The 19,030-nt window shown below is 43.6% G+C and overlaps 2 protein-coding genes across 9 annotated transcripts in view; one reads left to right on the forward strand and one right to left on the reverse strand.

Moving 5' to 3' along the window:
* PTPRN (protein tyrosine phosphatase receptor type N) overlaps positions 1–1,323 on the forward strand; it is a 45,076-nt gene extending 43,753 nt beyond the window's left edge. Inside the window, exon 23 of the mRNA XM_034433779.3 lies at positions 346–1,323. Coding sequence (XP_034289670.2) covers positions 346–417 — 72 coding nt within the window. The 3' untranslated portion in view covers positions 418–1,323. The remainder of the gene's footprint in view (positions 1–345) is intronic.
* A 1,210-nt stretch (positions 1,324–2,533) lies between these two features.
* DNAJB2 (DnaJ heat shock protein family (Hsp40) member B2) overlaps positions 2,534–19,030 on the reverse strand; it is a 31,874-nt gene continuing 15,377 nt past the window's right edge. For 2 of the 8 annotated variants that reach the window (XR_004594171.3, XR_015731091.1), the window contains exons 5-12: positions 15,367–15,420; positions 12,709–12,825; positions 12,000–12,083; positions 10,701–10,806; positions 7,918–7,988; positions 6,595–6,837; positions 4,867–5,053; positions 2,534–3,498 (exon numbers count right to left, since the gene is read on the reverse strand). Coding sequence is in view for 6 of the 8 variants with exons in the window: in XM_034433783.3 (XP_034289674.1) it covers positions 6,401–6,837; positions 7,918–7,988; positions 10,701–10,806; positions 12,000–12,083; positions 12,709–12,825; positions 15,367–15,420 (869 nt within the window). In the remaining 2 variants the exon portion in view is untranslated. Of the gene's footprint in view, positions 3,499–4,866; positions 5,054–6,245; positions 6,838–7,917; positions 7,989–10,700; positions 10,807–11,999; positions 12,084–12,708; positions 12,826–15,366; positions 15,421–19,030 lie in introns of those variants that run through there. The other 6 variants (XM_034433786.3, XM_087881615.1, XM_034433787.3 and 3 more) reach the window with 3 other exon arrangements.

Here is a 19,030-nt window from a genome sequence, read left to right on the forward strand (position 1 = left end):
TCTTAATGGAAGAGCTGACTACTTAAGGGAATGTAGTCCAAAATAACAAATCAATGTCCCAGCTATTTATAAAAATATCAAATATTATCTTTAAGTGCATCATACTAGTCTGGGGAAGAAGGAACCTCTCAACCAAGAAAGAAGAGAGACGGAACATATGTTTAAAGGGTTCAAACTAAAGTTAAAGTGCTTTTTAAAAAAGAATAGTTAGATTATTAGAGGGGGTAGCGTTTCTTCCTTCTAAGAGGGGGAAGCGGGGTAGAGAAAAGTAAAATGGGGACCCAAATCCTTGGTACTCTTGCCTATGCCCATGCTACTTTACACACTTGGCTTTTGTATTCCCAGGACCAGTTTGAGTTTGCACTGACAGCCGTGGCAGAGGAAGTGAATGCCATCCTGAAGGCTCTGCCACAATGAAGTGTCTATTCAGCATACTCCAACTTGGTGATTCCCCAACCTGACCCTTTGCCTCTGCTGTTGCCGTGTTCTTGCCTGGGGTGTTTTCCCTTTACCATGTGTCATCTCCATGTGGTTCACCATGGCTGCATTTAACTGCCCTGTGGAAATATTGGCCCCTTGCCTACCTGCCCAATTGGATCTCATCCATCCAACATCCTATAACCCTCCTCATGCTGCTAAGGCCTACTCTACCCTGGTCTCTCTGGAAGCAGCCCTTGGTGGATAGAAGAGTTGGGTCCCTTTCTAGACAGCCAGGTCACCTCTAGTTGTGAGAGGATGTGACATGGAGCAATACAGGGGCTGCAGTCCAAAGCAGAGTTAGCCCGCCTTTTGAGATGCATTAAAGGCCAGTTTTCTGAAGTGCCTACTTTATGTTTACGGGCATTGGTCAAAGCAAGTAGATTTGCAGTGGGAGGGCTGTGGGCCCATTTCTCTTTTCTCTTCAGTATCCTGCTTAGCCCTAGTGCCCAAATGAATGAGTAGAAATGGTAATGCCTTAGCAGAAGCTAGGTTACATCAATTGCCAGTTTTCATCCTTCCATTCTTCCCTCTCTAAATTTCACCGTCTGATCCTGTGCCCACAGCAGGGGAAGAACTTACATGGCTTCTGCGCTCATTGTTGTCCCATTGTCGTCCTCCTTCTCTGTTTCCTGCAGGCCTGGAGCCAAGCCTAGTCACAACCATTTGCTCCCTTCCCTAAACGGAGGAAGGGAACGTCACAGGGAGATGGCCCTACAGCTGCTAATTGCTGTTTTGTCTCCCTACTTTCTCCTGAGTGTTACTTATCACAAAGAGACATTTCTAGAGAATCTAATTTTGTATTTGATGTGAATAAAGGTTTTGTGTCGCGTTTGTGCAGCTGCAGCCCAGCCTCCCCATCTTGTGTATAACCAGGCAGGAACAAATGCATTGTCTGCTCATGCCAAAGGCTTTATAGATAACAACTTGGAGTGTCAGGTATTTTCCTGGAGGTAGAAGAATTAGCTCCAAAGGGCTGGCATGTAAAGGAGTCAGAGAGTTACCCACGTGGTGTCAAAGGGTACAGTGGTATCCCAATCCTTGTTATGTGTGTGCCTGGGAATGGGTGTGGGTGTATTATGTACAAACACATATACATACACATCTAATTTTGAAATTCTTAAAAATACAATACGTCCTGCCTTTCTGTCTGCTGCCCTTTCAACAAGCAGAAGGAACACCAAGCAAGTTCTGTCTGTGCCTAAGCCTTTTCTGCTCACACTTTATCTCATCTAAGCACTAGCCTTGCCATCTTTTCCTGCCTCCTTGGCTTGATCCCACCCACCCACCCCAGAATACATAGGCAGGGACACTTATGATCTGAACAGTCATGTTATCTTGAGTCTACAGGAAAAATCAACAGAGTTTCAAGTAGGTCCAATGAGAAAGATTTTAACGAACCCATCACCACCACCACCCCATATGCAACCATAGGATTATAACCTTGGGGAAGATACCTGTGGTCAGGAATCTGGGTGGGCGGATGGGAGATGGCAGACGGCCTTTTGTGAAATAGGTGGTTTGGCTCTGACCCTTAATTGCCAGGCTCTCTAGAAGCCCTTTTTTGCCATATCAAGCCTTGGGTGGATGCCTTTCAAGGATACCACTTTGTTTTCTGAGCATTCTGGGTATTACCAGTTGAAATTATTTTTTTGTAGTCTTTAAGCTGTTCAATATATTTTCACAAGGCAATTCCTCCAGCTAGTTTTATTCTTCAACCATGAAGCTGTAAGTAGCTCTTAAGGTGTATCTAAAGGTAAGTGTATAGGAGGCAATAACCCTAAACACCATGGAAGCAACCTTTTAAAGTATCCAACCCAGGCTTAATTTTATCTTCTGTTAAGAGGATAATAAATTAGAGGAGGTTAAAAAAAAATGCCCTAAATACTACTGCACTTTGGGGAAATACAAAGCTTGTCCTGTGTGGAAGCAGGCAGAATACCAAATGGGAGAATTTGTTCTTTGAATAACCTGTCATCGATAGCCTTTTTATCGAACTTCAGAAAGATCAAAATAATTCCTTCCTAACCTCTTTCCAAACATTTCTGAGACAGCGTTAATTGCAAATAAGTTTATTGATAAATGTCTTCCATTTTTATACCAGGCCAGCACTCTGCATTACAAAAGAGACCAGATCCACTCCAAGTTACAGACATGTTGAATGGGGTTGTATTATCTGTAGTCATTATTTCAAGAGAATTTTGCTAGAAGGGTCGGAGGTGGGGGGGGGGCAGGATGAGCCACAGACCTAGCCCTCTCCTTGCTACCAAGAGAGTCCAACTTACTCTCTTTGCAGTGACTGGTCTGGAAGAGTCCTTGCTGCTCTAAGGGAGAAACTTGATGTCCAGCCCCTGGCTTTAGAGCAGCCTTGCCATGTGCTGGGACTGCAACTCCCACAATTCTCTTCATAGCAGGGCCATTGTGCTAGCTAGGAATTCTGGGAGTTCAGATATCATTCTGTATATGATTGCGGGGTGGGGGAAGGTGCCAAGGCTGCCTTTTGCACAACATGAGAGTCTACCCTGGTGCTTGAACAAAACTTTCTTTGTTCCCATTCATATGACTCTCCAAACACAAATGGTGTTTGTCTTGAGATCCATGTGTCCCTGGGCAGCTGAAGATGCTGCTGCAGCCCATGCCGATGAGGAGATTCTGGCTTTCTTGACCCACCACTGCCTCTCTGGATAGACCATTCAAGACTACCCCCCACTCTTCAGCCAGGCTCTCTTAAGAGGGCAATGAGCACCAGTGAAGAGTGCTCACAAGTATAAAAGGCCTTGGCTCTATGGAGCAGCAAGATAGCTACTTCTACGTCAAACAGGCTGTAGCCTGCCTGAGCCAGTGAGTGCTACATGCTACGCAGCAGAAAGAATGAAGGGGAAATAAAAACACTCTGCACTTGCCAGTCCCCCCCGCAGGTTCAGGGAGAGAACAGAAAGTGAAGTCCAGGCCTGAGCAGCCTTCAACGAGAACGAATGCTGGAAAGGCAATCCCCATGGCTCTTCCAGACTCAGAACACACCTGGGGAAACAAGCAAGGAGACAGAGGAGGGGAAGGGAGAGAAAAAATACAGACACCAAGTGAATTAGACAACAGTGAAAAGTGGGCAGCAGCCAGCAGTGTCTGAGCTGTGACATATTCCCCAAAGAAAAGGAGGGAGAGTACTTTAGCATCAAAACAGTTGTTGCAAGCCCCTGAGATCATGCAAGAACCACTCTGTTTCAACCTTGGTATGGCGAGGGAGGAGTGCATTGGAGCATGCAAAATAAGGAATGTGAACCCCAGAAGAGTTGCTATTAATGAACTACTTGTGGTAAAGAAGATTCCCGCCTCTTTCTATTAGTCCTTGTCTATTATTGATCATAATATTTGTTCTACCAAGACACTGTTGCAAAGGGAGTGGGGGTGGGTGGAAAGAAGACCGCAAGGCCTCCAAATCCTGCAATTGGCTTTCTCCAAATGAAGGAAATTAGAGATGCAGTTTACATTTAGATGCAAACTAGAGATAAGAACTTTTGTGGAGAGGAGCCTCGTAATGAGCAAAGCAGTGAAACAGATTCACTCCACCTCACCCATATCTACTGCCTTTGCAGAGCTCACAATTTGCACACGTGCACACACACACACAACCTCACTATTCATCTCAAACTCCCCCACCCCCAATCTTGGCTATATAATTTAGTCACATCATTATTGATATTTTGGAAGAGGTGTCAAAAATCTTTCCCAATTTATAGCAAATGTCTTCACTTGCTAAATCCCGATTTACTTTCTCTGCATCCGTGGATGGCATCAGAAACATTTAATGAAATATTTATTTTGACTCCACTTTGCTACCCTCGTACATTCTAGTCTTGCCTTCATAACAATATTGTCTGGCTGGCCTAACAGCGAAGGATAACCCAGCCAATTGATCCCTCATAAACATTTTTTCTTTCTCTGTCCTCCTCCCCCAACCTCTTGCCTCTTTGTCAGGATGGAAAGCAAAGCAAATAGGAACATAAGCATAGGGTAGTTGCACAGAGACAAGCAAGTTAAATGGCAGGCTGAGGCCCATAAAACAAAAAGACCAGGGTTGTGTATATTATATTTTCCCCAAGCAAATACACGTATCTGCAAAATAATACAGATAGCTGTAAATTGTCTTTACAAGGCATTTTTCAAAATAAACTTTAAAATTATAAATGGAGGTAAATAAATAAATAAATAATAAGAACGGAAGGAAATCTCATAGAGGTACTGCAACCTGGAATTTTCTTTAAATGTTTTGAGAGGAATGGATCATCTTGGCCTATGTATGGTCAAAGCCAAGGGTATTAGAAATATACACAGCCCTGCTGATGAATGGCTGTTTCAACTGATCAGGTAAAATAAACATTTGAGGGTTACCTGCAGGGAGGCAGCATGGAGGGGTGTCAGACAGAATATGCCTGTCCTTCAGGGTCTGTGGCATGGGAAGCACGGAAGGGAGGGATGGGCAGGTGAGCAGACAAGCGGCGGCGACAGTAGAGAAAGAAAGAGGGCACCAACAAGTTACATTCCTACATCAAGCATCCACCGAAGCCTTTTCCAGGGCCTGCCACCAAGGGTAGACAAAAGGAAAGAGAAAGGCAAAGGACTGCAAACCCACCAGATCCCATGCCTTCACCACCCCCAACCCCAACCCCGACTCTTAGGCAGAAGATAACTGGAGGAGGAGGGGGCAGGGGAAGGAAATAGCAGGTACCAGATACCCACAAGCAATAGCTAAAGTGAGCAGTGAGCGAGTGGTGTCTGCAGGAAAAAGTGCCATGCCAATAAATAAAAAGATGTACAGCCTCTTTTAACTAGTGGTTTGATTTGAAGATCACAATTGCAAGCAGTGAAGTTATCTAAGATTCACTGCCCCCTGTACAGATAAAACATGGGACTATGACCCACAGTGGGAGATACCAGCCACCTGAATGGATCTGCATGGCAAATTTCTTGCTTTGGCTCCCTCCTCCCTCCACCTTTTGCTTGTCCAAGACAAAACGTTCACAAACTGGGCTATTGGAAGACTGAAAACTGCCCATAGAGAACGGCTGCTCTGATTTTATAACATCCTGAAGCAAAATTCTGTTGAGGTTTTAATCTCCTATATACTGTACATTACAACTCTGTCTGCACAATATGCTTAACTTGGATGAGAAATTTAATCCATTTTTCAGGATTCACATGATGAGCTGGTGAAATGTGCTGGGCTCACACATAACACACTAAAGAAACCACAATTAGAATTAATCAAGTCTATTGTATGCTACTGCAGCCACTAGGTCCTTACTGATCTGGTTAAGCATTTTGTGCAAACACAACCAGACAGTTACTAGCTAAGGAAGGCACAGTTTTGGTAGTAAGGGTGAGGAGAAGGTGGCAGAAAAAGGCCCCAAACCCTAAGTATGCCCTAGAATCATCCTCATTTAGGACAGGCCCAAACTGAGTCACTTCAACCAAATATTTAAAAAAACACCTGGGTTTTAAATATCACATTTTCTTCTCGTTACCCAGGGCTCAATTATAACAATAATCAAGGAGCAGCAGCCAATAACAATTCCCCAGGACAAATCTCTCTGGTACAGCAGAACGGCAAGGCCACGCAGTCAGACCATGCAGTAAGCCATGCAATAAAACAGCAAAATAGAGGGTGCAACCTGAATTTGTACAAGGAACCAGGGCTCTATAGCCCAGGAGATGCCTAGACAATCCCACCCACCCCCTCCGTGCCAAATTACACATACCAAGTTACAGAATCTGCTCCTGCCCTTTACTCAGTGGCACCAGCTCAAGGACTGGATGGACCTGCAGGCTATCCTCTTAGTAACCAATCAGAGCCATCCTCAAGGTCCCACCCTCCATTGGCCAAGGTCCAGAGTGTACCAGCCAATGAAACACAGTCTTGGTGAGCTCACAGGAGGTGGCACTGAGTGTCCTTCTTCTTCTTAGGTGAAGGGTCTCTGGTTTTGCCCCTCCCCTTTCCGTCCCCTCCCACGGACCCTGCGGGGCTTTTGGATGGGCCACCCGCTTGGCTGTCCATGACAAGATTCCCTTGTGGCAACTGTGACTTTCCTTTGGATTGCTTTTTCGTGGGGCTTCTCGCACCTGCTCTGTGCTGGCTCTTGGCCTCCATCTCAGAAAGGCTGTAGGCCATAGCAAGCTGAAGATCCTCATCCTCTTCATCGCTGTCTGTGTACAGGATCACTGGGGAGGAGCTCGGGGATGGGCGTTTGGGCGCTGGGCGTTGAGGTGATGTCACCGGAGGAGATGCTGGCGGCCCACGGTTCGGTAGGGCTTGCTGCTCACGCCGGCTTAGTTCCAAGCCTAATGCCAAGTCATCTGGGATGCCTGCAAGGAACGTGTTTTAGCCAATAGCTGGGGAAGTCATCCTTCAGTATCCCTTCGCCCCCTCCACCATATATGTGCATACACCCACCTTGACACAGCATTAACCAGAAACTTCAGCAGCCCAGGAAACCTTTGCTGGATTACAATGCCTGAAATTCCCCAGCAAGTATAATTATTTGAGGTGATGTGTGCTGACATCCAATCTGTCAGGAAGACCCCAGATTTCTGCAGGTAGGCAGGCAGGCTTGGATTATACGATCTGCAGAATCTGCTGTGGCAGCTGTATGGGTGGCTACTCAGGTAGTTTCCCCAGCACATGTGCTATACTCCCCAGACGTCCTCTAGCGCGCAATCCCAAATTCAGAGACAAAACGTTTGATCTAGTGGTTAGGGTACCAGGCTAGAAAGCAAGAGACCCTGGGTTCAAGTCCTGCCTTAACCATGAAACCAGCTGAGTGACTTTGGGCCAGCTACTCTCTCTTTCGCTCAGCCCAACTCATCTCACAGGGTTGTTGTTGGGAAAATAGAAGCTGGATATGATATTGAGTTATATGTCAAAATAAAAAAGGCAGGATTATAACAAACAAAAGGACTGATTTTAGAGGGGCAAAACAGGTACATTAACTTAAAAGTTTAATGCATGCTTTTTGCCCCATGCAATTATCCCAAAAGACCAATTCCAGTTTTGCTCACTTTGGGGACGTGGCTGTCCCTCCAGGCATTTGGGCCAAGCAAGAGGTTAAGTTTGCTGAGCCAGCTATTTGTTTTACTGCAAGTTGTTTATAACCTCAGACATTTATTATTGGGATTGTTTTGTTTTAACTTTCTACACAGCCCAGAATGACTGCTGTGAAATGGGCAGTCATGGAAACCTTTTAAATATATCCATCAACTCTCTGTCACCCTAGAGGCCAAAAATATTATGCACTTTTATAAAGAAGTTATTAAGGTATTCAGAGTTCTCTTCCTCTAAAGCAGTGTTTCTCAACTTCGGTAGCTTGAAGATGGGTGGACTTCAACTCCCAGAATCCCCCAGCCAGCGCTTCCAAGGTTGAGAAACACTGCTCTAAAGCTACTCACCATTAATCTGGATGGATTTCAGCTCTCCATCTTCTTCCACTTCTACCTTCTCTTGTCCATTTTCAATGATCCTAATAAATAGGAGAGAGGTTCAAAACTGAAGTTATTTCATGGGACAGCATATCTGCTTGCTTTGAGCCACGTTGAGTCCACGTAATAAATAAAACCAACTCAACATAGCTCAAAGCTGGTTGTTGTGCTATCTTCATGAAGTAACTTCACTGCTAATGAATAAACTAGTAATAAAGTTAAATAAAACACATTTGTGTCACTGCAATCTAATGGACTCTCAGCAGTTTACACAGAAAAAAAACATACAAGGTATCCAATATAAAAATAAAAATGTAACAGCAGGTCTGAGAAGCAGATCTTGATTCATTCCCCTTGATTCATTCAAGGGGATTTACTCCTTTCTCTCTGCTCAGATTAAAGAAGCAACTCTAACACCAGCATACCACTGAAACCAGTGGTGGGTTCTAATCAGTTTTACCACCGATTTGCATCGTGCACGCGCTTTGCGCGCGATCACCAAACTTGCACTTTGCACAAGCACATTGAGAAAAAAAACAGCTGAGGCATGGCAATCCTCTCTGCCGCGCCTTACAGCTGACCAAAAAACAAACAAAATAAAGGTAGATATAGCGCAGGGGCGGAGGGGGAGGGCCCATCTGACATTCAGAGCTCACCTATGAAGATTTCCACTACCGGGTCTCCCGAAACGGGGAGAACCAGTAGCAACCCACTACTGATTGAAACCCTACAACAGGGGTGTCAAACTTGTGTTGTCACATGACGTATCGGGACTTTTTTCCCCTTCGCTAAACCGGGCATGGGCATGGTCAGCATGTGACACATCCGGTTCGCGGGCCACAAATTTGACAGCCCTGCCTTACAAGATACAAAAGTCTTCGGAGAAAGGCGGCATATAAGTTGAACAAATAAATAAATAAAATAAAATAAAAACTTCTAATTGCTGGTTAAAAATATGACCAATGCCAAAACACTGGAAAATAATTTCTTTGTTACTTTGTAATGCTGGCTAGTAAGGTCAATTACCTTAATTGAAAAACTTACTCAGAAGCTTGGAATGCCTTGTAATCATTGGTAAGCTTACCTCCTGCTTTGTGATCTAATGAGCCCTACAGTGGTTATTAAAAAAGAAAAAAAATGAAAAAACAACAACAACGATGCCCTAAGAAAAGTTGGGCTGGGCAAAAAGCTGTCATGTCAGCATTCAGAAGCACACCTGAACTGTAAATGTATTTTTTTTTTCAAGAGCAATTGCACCCCAATACAGAATGGAATTCCCAGGGACTGTGTGGAAAATGTTACAGCACATCACACTTGTGTTAGAGACATGCAGTATTGAGGTCTAAAACAGGACAAGGGTATCGACTCAAGTACACGTCTTCCTGAGACCATGCAGCTGTGTTTTGAGTACGGTTCCTTTATGCAGCAACTCACAGAAGTGGGCTGTGCCACATCCAAGCGCTCAATATTTTGGATTTGAATGCTGCACACCTCTAAGTAAACATTATATATAAACGGATGCACCTAAGGAAGAAACTATGTGCAATTCAGGTCTCCCCATCACTTTTCTTGTCTCTCCATTCCCTGCACTCCATAAGGTTTAATTTCCAAAATATTGACATTAAAAAAGTAAAATATTTGCAGGACAGCCGTTGATCAAGGCAATTGTCAGACCCAACTCTGAAATACAGCTATATCCCAGTATCCAACAAGATTGGGCTAGATGGATATTGGTCCAAATCAATATGTCCTGATACCACAGTGCACTGAAGCATAGTTTATTTAATCATTACTTAAAATGTAAAATATGGTTGGCTGAGAGCACAAAGCATTCTAAACTTAAATTGTTCAGGCCTCAAACACAATAAGCCACATTGTTTTTTTACTAGAATGGGTGAACAAGTCTGCATCTTACTGCAGGCTTTTTATACTGGGTGAGCAACAAGCCTCCACTATGGAAATGGGATGAGTTATATCAGGGGTGTCAAACTGGCAGACCTCAGGCCGAATGCGTCATGCGCAGGCCACGCCCACCCCAGCTCTGCAAAATAAAAAAAAGTCACAATACATCACATGACAGCAACGTGATGCCCATGAGTTATATAATATGAAGCTCTTTAAGAGGAAGCAGAAATAAAACAGTAGAAATGAAGCAAAAAAACATGATGAAAGAATGGGCCTGAATCAGGGGTGAAATGCTCCCGGTTCGGACTGGATCGCCCGATCCGGTAGCGATGGCGGCGGGTGGTTTGGAGAACCAGTAGCAAAAATCCCTGCCCCCCCGCATGCCCAGCTGAGCCACGTCAGAGGCTTTTTAAAACTTTTACAAGCATTTTTTCTACAACCTCTTCGGCTGTAGAAAAAAAATGCCTTTAAAAGCCTCTGACGATCCCAGCTGAGTTGCCTGATCGTCAGAGGCTTCTAAAAGCATTTTTTTGTTGTAGAAAAAATGCTTTTAAAAGTAAAAAAAAAAAAAAAAAAAAAGTTGGCCACGCCCACCCAGTCACATTACACCCCCACCCCAACCCATGCCCACAGAATCAGTAGTAACAAATTTTAGATTTCACCCCTGGCCTGAACATCCTTGAAGAGGATCCCAAATCTGTTCTACACGACCAGACGTTGACAGAAAGGTAAACAAAGAACAAATCACGATTAAAATGCCCATCAAATATTAAGATACAAAGAGATTCACTGTCCAGATTGGGCGGCCCACCAAGGTGACAAATAAATAAATGGTAAGTTAAACTTACCTCTTGGTAGTGATGCGCTTGCCGTTGATGAACCTTGTTGAAGTGGAGACAGAGCGGAAGCCCATCCCTGCATTGAGCCCCGGACCAAGCGAAGTTGCGAAGAACTCTACAAGAGAGAGCACAAGAGTAATTTGCAAGGGACGGCACAGCTGTTCCCGGAACGAAAGAAAAGGAAGTATTCCAGCACGGGAACTGTTACTTTCGATACACAAAGCTTTATGTTGAGATTCCAGGATAGGCAAACAGGAAGGTTGGGGCTGTTACAAAGGCAAAAACGGCTTAAAACCATTAAGTAGCAACTGGCCGAGAAAGAAACTACAAATAGTCCTTGACTTACAACCATTCATTTAGTGACCATTAGAAGTTACCATGGCACTCAAATTGTGAGTTATGACTGCTCCTCGCACTTATGATTGATGTACCATTCACATCGTCACATGATCAAAATTTGGGTGTTTGGCAACTGTATTTACAACAGCTGTAGTGTCCCATGGTCACATGACCACCATTTGTAACCTTCCCTGCTGGCTTCCGAAAAGCAAAGTGAGTAGGAAAAGTTGTATACGCTTAATGACTGCATGATTCACTTAACAACAATGGTAAAAAGGGTCACAAAATTGGATACCATTCGTTTAACAACTGACTTGTTTAGCAATGGAAATCTTGATCCCTAAAGTGATCATGCATTGAGGACTTCCTACGTTCCAACTGTTCTTTTCTTACTGTTCTGACCTAGGCTTTCCCAAAAAGCACGAAGCAGAATCCTGGTCCTGACAAAACCCCTTTTATTAAACAAACAGTGAATTCCTCTCATTCACCTTCAGCAAAGTCTTTCAAGGGAGAATTTACAGTCACAGACCTTATCTGGCTTGGAGAGCTGCCAGGCCGATATCTTCAAAATTTGGCAAGGAGCCTCAGAGAATCAAAAATCAATTAGGTGAACTAATTGTCTCCAGCAAACTCCACTCCCCTTTCACTACTCTTTTATTCCCTCTGTGAGGGGCCATTCATCGTCTACCTGTGGCCTTACTTCCAAGTCGATCCTTGTTCTTTAGCTGTTCCCTTCATCTGGCAACTCTGCGCATGTGCACACTGGGAACAGGCTCCAGCTGTTCGTCTGCCTCACTGATGTCTGACTATGAAGATAGCTGATAACTGGCATCCAGCCCTGGCCGCCCCCTCTGCCTCCGACCCAGAGCCCTCATCAGAGCCTTCCCCAGACTCATGTTCCTCCCCAACCTCCTCACTGTCCGAATCTGTTGCTAGTTCCACTGGCCGCTGGCAGGCCACAACACTTACCCGATGAGGCTGGAAAAGGGGAGAAGAAAGGCCCTGCTGCAGGATGCCGGGGTACAGGTCCACGTAAGTCTGCAAATGGGTCATCTGGAACGAAACAAAGAGGTGGAAACATCCGCAGCTCCCAAGATATTCCACCACAGAGCAACCTCCTCAAGTTGTATCCAGGTCTAACTTGTGTTTCCTGAAATTAACTGCTCAGTCCTTATGGAAGTTAAGGTGAGTGAGAAGATTCCTCCACATTATAGGAAAAGGTAATCTAAATGATTAGTTTCCAAGAAGGAAAACAAGGAAAATATTCTCAATGCTTTTGGTCTAATCTTAGTCAATTTCTTTTTCTTTTCTTGATGAGCTGTGGTGGCACAGGGGTATTGCAGGCTAATTCAGCTCACTGCCAAGAGTTCGATCCTCACTGGCTCAAGGTCGACTCAGCCTTCCACCCTTCCAAGGTGGGTATAATGAGGACCCAGATTGTTGGGGGCAATATGCTGACTCTGTAAACCACTTAGGGAGGGCTGTAAAAACACTGTGAAGCGGTATATAAGTCTAAGTGCTACTGTTATTGATACAGTCCCATATCTTTTTTCAGAACTGGCTATTTGTCCTCTCAGCTATGCATCAAAAGAAAATTACATCTGAGCCTTTTTCTTTTCCATTCTTCTCCCAGAGGGGAAAAAAAACCCTAGCTTGAACATTACAAATAGCCACTTACCAAAAAAGTCAGCAAATGGATCTCGCCCTCCAAAAAACTCTCGAAAGACATCATGGGCGCTACGGAAAGTGAAAGTGAATTCCGGTCCTGGATGAGCCCTGGAACCAGCAGAACCAGCTAGAAAAAGTTAAAAACAGTATTAATGTGTCTGCTTAAAAAGCAAAGAAAGAATACGACAAAGCTGTGATATGTATTGTAGGTGTACGGAAGCAAAGATGCTGAAATATTGGAAAATTAAGAATATTACACCATGGCTCATAAGTCTGCTAGCAGTGGATTGCAGCTAGCCATTTTTGCAGACCCAGGCAAATATTTTGTAAAAACAAGGCAAAAGCCTAATGTTGGATAAACCCATTTACAAAAAAATGGAGAGCTAATTAATCAGAGCAACCTCCTGGACATAATGAGATTTTTAGTAGTCAGACTCTACAAAGCTGGATTTGCATAAAAGTTCCCATGGTTTTGTTCCACAGCCAAAGATCTCTCTCATGTTCTCTTCCCAAGTCTCAAATTCACACACACATATTAGAAAATTGTTCTCCACCTTACTAAGTCTGTGTAGAACCACTATGAAAGGCATTTACAGATTACAGATTAACAGAGATGGAAGGGTCATCTAGTCCAACCCCCCCGCCCAGGCAGGAGACCCTACACCATTTCTGACAAATGGCAGTCCAGTCTCTTCTTGAAAGCTTCCAGTGATGAAGCTCCCACAACTTCTGAAGGCAAGCTGTTCCATTGCTTGATTGTTCACACTGTCAGAAAATTTCTCCTTATTTCTAGGTTGAATCTCTCCTTGATCAGTTTCCATCCATTATTCCTTGTCTGGCCTTCGGGTGCCTTGGAAAGGAGCTTGACCCCTTCCTCTCTGTGGCAGCCCCTCAAATATTGGAACACTGCTATTATGTCTCCCCTGGCCCTTCTCTTCACTAGACTAGCCATGCCCAGTTCCTGTAACAGTCCTTCATATGTTTTAGTCTCGAGTCCCCTAATCATCCTGGTTGCTCTCCTCTGCACTTTTTCTAGTCTCAACATCTTTTTTATAGTGTGGTGACCAACACTGGATGCAGTATTCTATGTGTGGTCTTACTAAGGTTTTATAGAGTGGTATTAGTACCTCACTTGATCTTGATTGTATCCCTCTGTTAATGCAATTTAGGATTGCATTGGCTTTTTTGGCTGCCGCTGCACACTGCTGGCTCCTATTTAACTGGTTGTCCATTAAGACTCCAAGATTCCCTCACAGTTATTGCTATTAAGTCTGGTTTTATTCAGTCTATATGTGTACTTTTGGTTTTTCTTGCCTAAGTGTAAGACTTAACTTTTCTCAACATTGAAATTCATTTTGTTAGATAGGACCCAGTGTTCAAGTCTGTAAAGATCCATCTGGATCTTGAGCCTATCTTCTAGGGTATTAGCTATTCCTGCCAGTTTACTATCATCTGCAAATTTGATAAGTTCCCCTTCTATTCCCTCATCTAAGTCATTAATGAAGATATTGAAGAGTCCTGGGCCTAAGACGGAGCCTTGTGGTACCCCACTGCTTACTTCCCTCTATGTAGACTTAGACCCATTAAGGTGCTCTTAATGCTGAATAATACTCATTCAGTACGGTTTGTCAGCCAGTTACGAATCCATCTAGTGGTGATGCTATCTATTCCACTTTTTTCTAGCTTACCGAGAAGTAGGTTGTGGTCTTCTTTGTCGAATGCCTTGCTGAAGTCTAAGTATATTATGTCCACAGTATTTCGCTGGTCTACTAATTTAGTCACTATGTTGAAGAATGAAATAAGATTGGTTTGGCATGATTTGTTTTTAACAAACCCATGCTGACTGCTAGTTATTACTTTACTCGTTTCTAGATGTTGGCAGATCTGGTTTTTTATTATCTTTTCCAGTATCTTCCCGGGTATTGATGTTAGGCTGATTGGTCTGTAGTTTCCTGGATCTGTTTTTTTTCCCTTTTTGAAAGCTGTGTTCTTGCAAGGTATATCTGTATACATAAAGCACACTTCCTTGAAGTGTTAGAACATCCGCCTCCACCAGTGCAACTGCTTTGAAGGTTTTCCCCCGTTGTCTCCACATATCTACCCATGAATAACCATTTGTCATACATCTATTATCTCTGTGTGTGTGTATACGTATACACCAGAGGTGGGATTCACTTACCTTCCCTACCGGTTCGCAAATGTGAGCATGCGCACGCGCCTCCTCTGTGCACGCGCCTCCTCTGTGCATGCACACATCCTTCTGCACATGTGCAGTGCTCACGCATTACGTCCAGGTGGGTGGGCGGAGCCTCCCGCAGTCGCCGCTACAAGTTCGCCCGATCTGGACAGAACTGGCTGAATCCCACCACTGATACACACACACACACACTTGGAGGAAACAGCCATCTCAGAATTGTCAGAACAACATTTGGCCACTTTCAATAAACTTCAAACAGCCATTTCAAACTTAAAACACAATCTTTTGACTTCCAAATATTCTGGACTTGAAAGATTTTGTACACTGATAGAGGCTAATGACTTCCTTCCTTCAACATTTGTTGAACTCTCATCCCATCAATCCCCACCCTTCTTGGCAGTACAGATTATTATGTTTCTTTTAATCACCCAGTTTACCTTCATCTTAGTTCAATAAAAACCCCATCCTCACCTGCACCAATGAGCCCTTCTTTGCCGTATCGGTCGTAGACTTCGCGCTTGCTCTCTGAAAGAAGAAACCACTCAAATTCATAATTACCCCTTTAGAAATGTGTGGGTCTGGAACAAGCATTTCTTCTTTTAACATGAGCATTGATCGAGCACATCAATTTCAACACAAGAAGTATTATTGAGATTAAATTGGTCTGAACTCTTGCTAAAGCCCAGATATCCATTCAAGAAATACAGGTAGTCCTCAACTTACAAGAGTTCGCTTAGTGACTGTTCGAAGTTACAATGGCAGTGAAACAAGTGATTTATGACCGTTTTTCACACTTATGACCATTGCACCATCCCCATGGTCACGTGATTTACATTCAGATGCTTGACAACTGACTCACATTTATGACAGTTGCAGTGTCCAGAGGTCATGTGAACATTTGCAACCCTCTGACAAGCAAAATCAATGGGGAAGCCAGATTCACTTAAGAACCGTGTTACTAATTTAACAACAGCAGTGATTCACTTAACAAATATAGCAAGAAAAGTCGTAAAATGGGGCAAAACTCACTTGACAAATTTCTCACTTAACAACATAAATGTTGGGCTCAATTGTGGTCGTAACTTGAGGACTACCCATAGTAAAAAGCCAAGTTATCTTAAGTAATCATGGTCTTTTCCGAAAGCGCTCAGAGAATTGATGCTGCCTTAATGTTTACATCATCTCACCCTGGAAAAAGCCAGCCTAAATTAGAACCTTGGAAATGAAACTGAGAGAAATTGGTCAAACGGAGTTTTAATTTTAAAAGAACTCAATTTAAAAATTTGTTTAAATTTTTAAACAAATTAAAAAATTTGTTTGAACAACTTGCCCCAAAGTCAAAGGTCTTCTAGAACAGCGGTTCTCAACCTGGGGGTCTGGACCCCTTTGGGGGTCGAATGGCCATTTCACAGGGGTCGCCAAAGCCCTCTCTCGCCCCCCCCCCATGCCTTCACTCACCCTCACCCTCTGCCTCTGTTGGATCGCCGGTCGCTTACCCCGCCCATGTCACTGCGTTTTTGTATTTACCAGATGAGCTCTTATTTTTGAACTTTCAGACTTACCGTAGCTTGCCAAGTTCTTATCTCTAAGCTAACTGCACATGTCCACATTCCTTTCTTCTTCTCTAAAACTTTTCTTTGTTCTCTGGCCAAAAGAGGTAGCCGGGAAAGCTTCCAATATGTAACTGATTAGCTAGTAAGATGTTTTTACTTCTTTATAATAAAATATGTTTATTAGAATATATCTTCGGGTTTATTTTCTTAAAGTATACTTCAAGGAAAGGTCACGATCCATTCTCTAATCAAGGTGCAATTACCCAAAAGCAGAATGGGATTAATTGCCACTCTGACACACTGGTAGCAGAGGATAATTGATTTATGGCTTTTTTCCTTGCTTGTTACTTTTGATCATGACCGTCTAGGCTAATTAGATAGATGATTGATTAGTGACTGCGGAACACTAATTAAATTAATTTCTAAAATGCCGAAAAAGAAAAAAAAGAAATACAGAACGCATTCTGCCGAAGATATAGGTATCTCTGATCTCTCTAATGAAGAAGCGAAAAGAATTTTAAAGAGGCTTTCAACTTTTCAAACACCACTTGCTTCAGCAACCAGAATTGATGGAGGTGCTGTTGGGGGAGCTGCTCTTGAAGAAAACGTGCTGCAACTGAGGTCAGTGACATCTCCTTCTGAATATGCATGCCCTCAAACAATCCTCCCAGAACCTTTTGAATTTGAAATGCTTGGTGCAAGGCCAAAGTTTTCACAAACGGCAGAGCATTTTTCCTCCCATGCAGCGAGAGAAACAATTTATTATCCGCTTCAAACCTCCAAGATTACCCCTAATGAGCTAGCTATAAAAAGCTATCGTGATCAAATAAAAATTTTTGAATGTGAGCTATCCCAGGCAAAAATGGCTTTATCTATGCTTGAGCTAGATAAGAGAGAGTCTTGTGCTTTTGAAATTCCTGAAAACGCCATTTTGCCTTCTTCTTCGGAGCCAAAGACACACCCCCTGGTGGATTTTGTGTCAGGCAAAAGAGAACAGAGAGCTGTGCACACGTCACATTTGTCACATGATCATCTCTATCCTCAAATTACAAATGCCACGAATGCAGAAAAATTATCTGAGCTTCCCGAAACTAAAGGTGCAGCACCATCTGCTGGCGAAAGTAATTTACTAGAGAAAGCTGAAATGCATCACAATTTGAGAGAGCAATTACAATTGTTGCAGCAGACTTTATCAGAGATGTCCTTAACTCACTCAGATATTCAGGCTGCAGTGCAACAAGTGTCTCCACAGGCTCAAACTTCAGCACCCCCTGGTGGTGCTGGTGTCCTTTTAGATGGAACACAACAACGCTTAATACAGCAAAGGCAAATGACTGCGTCTCCAGCAGGCCATGTTAATATTGCAGCCCAACAGTATTACAGGCCATGCTAATATTGCCAACAGCTCCAAGCTCAAGCACAAATAGCAGCTGGAGCACAGCAGATCCCAGTGCAACAGCCTCAGCCACAAGTGCACGCACAAGTGCCTCCAGCTGTGCAACCAGGACCATTTGTTGGTCCACAACAAGCACAGCAAATACCACAAGTATTTTTACCGGCACAGCCAGCATACCAAATGCATGTTCCTCACCAGGCATTTTCTGTTGCTCCACTAGCTGGTGAGTCGAAATTAAAGATGTCAGGACAGAATTATAAGGCCTGGGTCAGTGAGATTGGATTGTTACTTCGCAGAGAAGGTACTCACTGTATGATTTTTAATCCTCCTGCTCAGCCATGGACTCCTGCAATAAGAGACTTAGAGACTAAAGCTTGCACAACATTATTGATGTCCATGGATACTGAACTGCAGGTTACTTTTCCGCCTGATGCAACAGCCCAACAAATTTGGGCCCAACTGGAAAATTGCTACAGGCCTGTTTCAATTGAATCTTCATGTTTGCTCATGTCTGAGTTCCATGGTTCGAGATTGAAACCTGGTGAACAAATTGGAGGACATTTAACCAAACTGAAAGGAATGAAAAGAGAATTGAGAGAAAGAGGCTATCTTATTGATGATATTCAAATGATCAGCATTATTATTAACTCATTGAATTATGAATGGAAAGATGCCATTACAAAGATTAACCAACTGCCCATTGCTCAACGCACAGTGGACAATGTATGCAGATTTTTAATTGAAGAAGAAGCACTAATGCTCATCATGCCACACTTGAGAGGACCATACGCATCAAGAGCTCCAGCTAGGCGTCCCTTCCGAGGAAGTACCTATGTTCCAAGGATGCCAAGATGCAACATCTGTAATTGTGTGGGACATGCCACCCGGGATTGTCCCCAACGAGTTCCAGCTCCCGTCACATACCAACCCAGAGGAACAGACTCCAGAGGCAGAGGCAGAAGACAAGGTCGTCATGGTCCCAGGTGTGATCCACAAGCTCCACTCGCCACATTGGCTTTAACCAATAATCCACAACCTAAACCAGAGTACGACAGATGAGTCCTGTGGACTTTGGACAGTGGTGCAGCGTTGCATGTTACTTACAGAAAGGAACTTTTTACAGAGATGCACGAACCTGAACCTGAACTACGTGAACTTTATTCTTTTTCAAATCATCCTTGTCAGG

Source organism: Pantherophis guttatus, chromosome 1, assembly GCF_059756535.1.
Source record: "Pantherophis guttatus breed Tessera chromosome 1, ASM5975653v1, whole genome shotgun sequence".
In the NCBI taxonomy this organism is placed as follows: Eukaryota; Metazoa; Chordata; class Lepidosauria; order Squamata; family Colubridae; genus Pantherophis; species Pantherophis guttatus.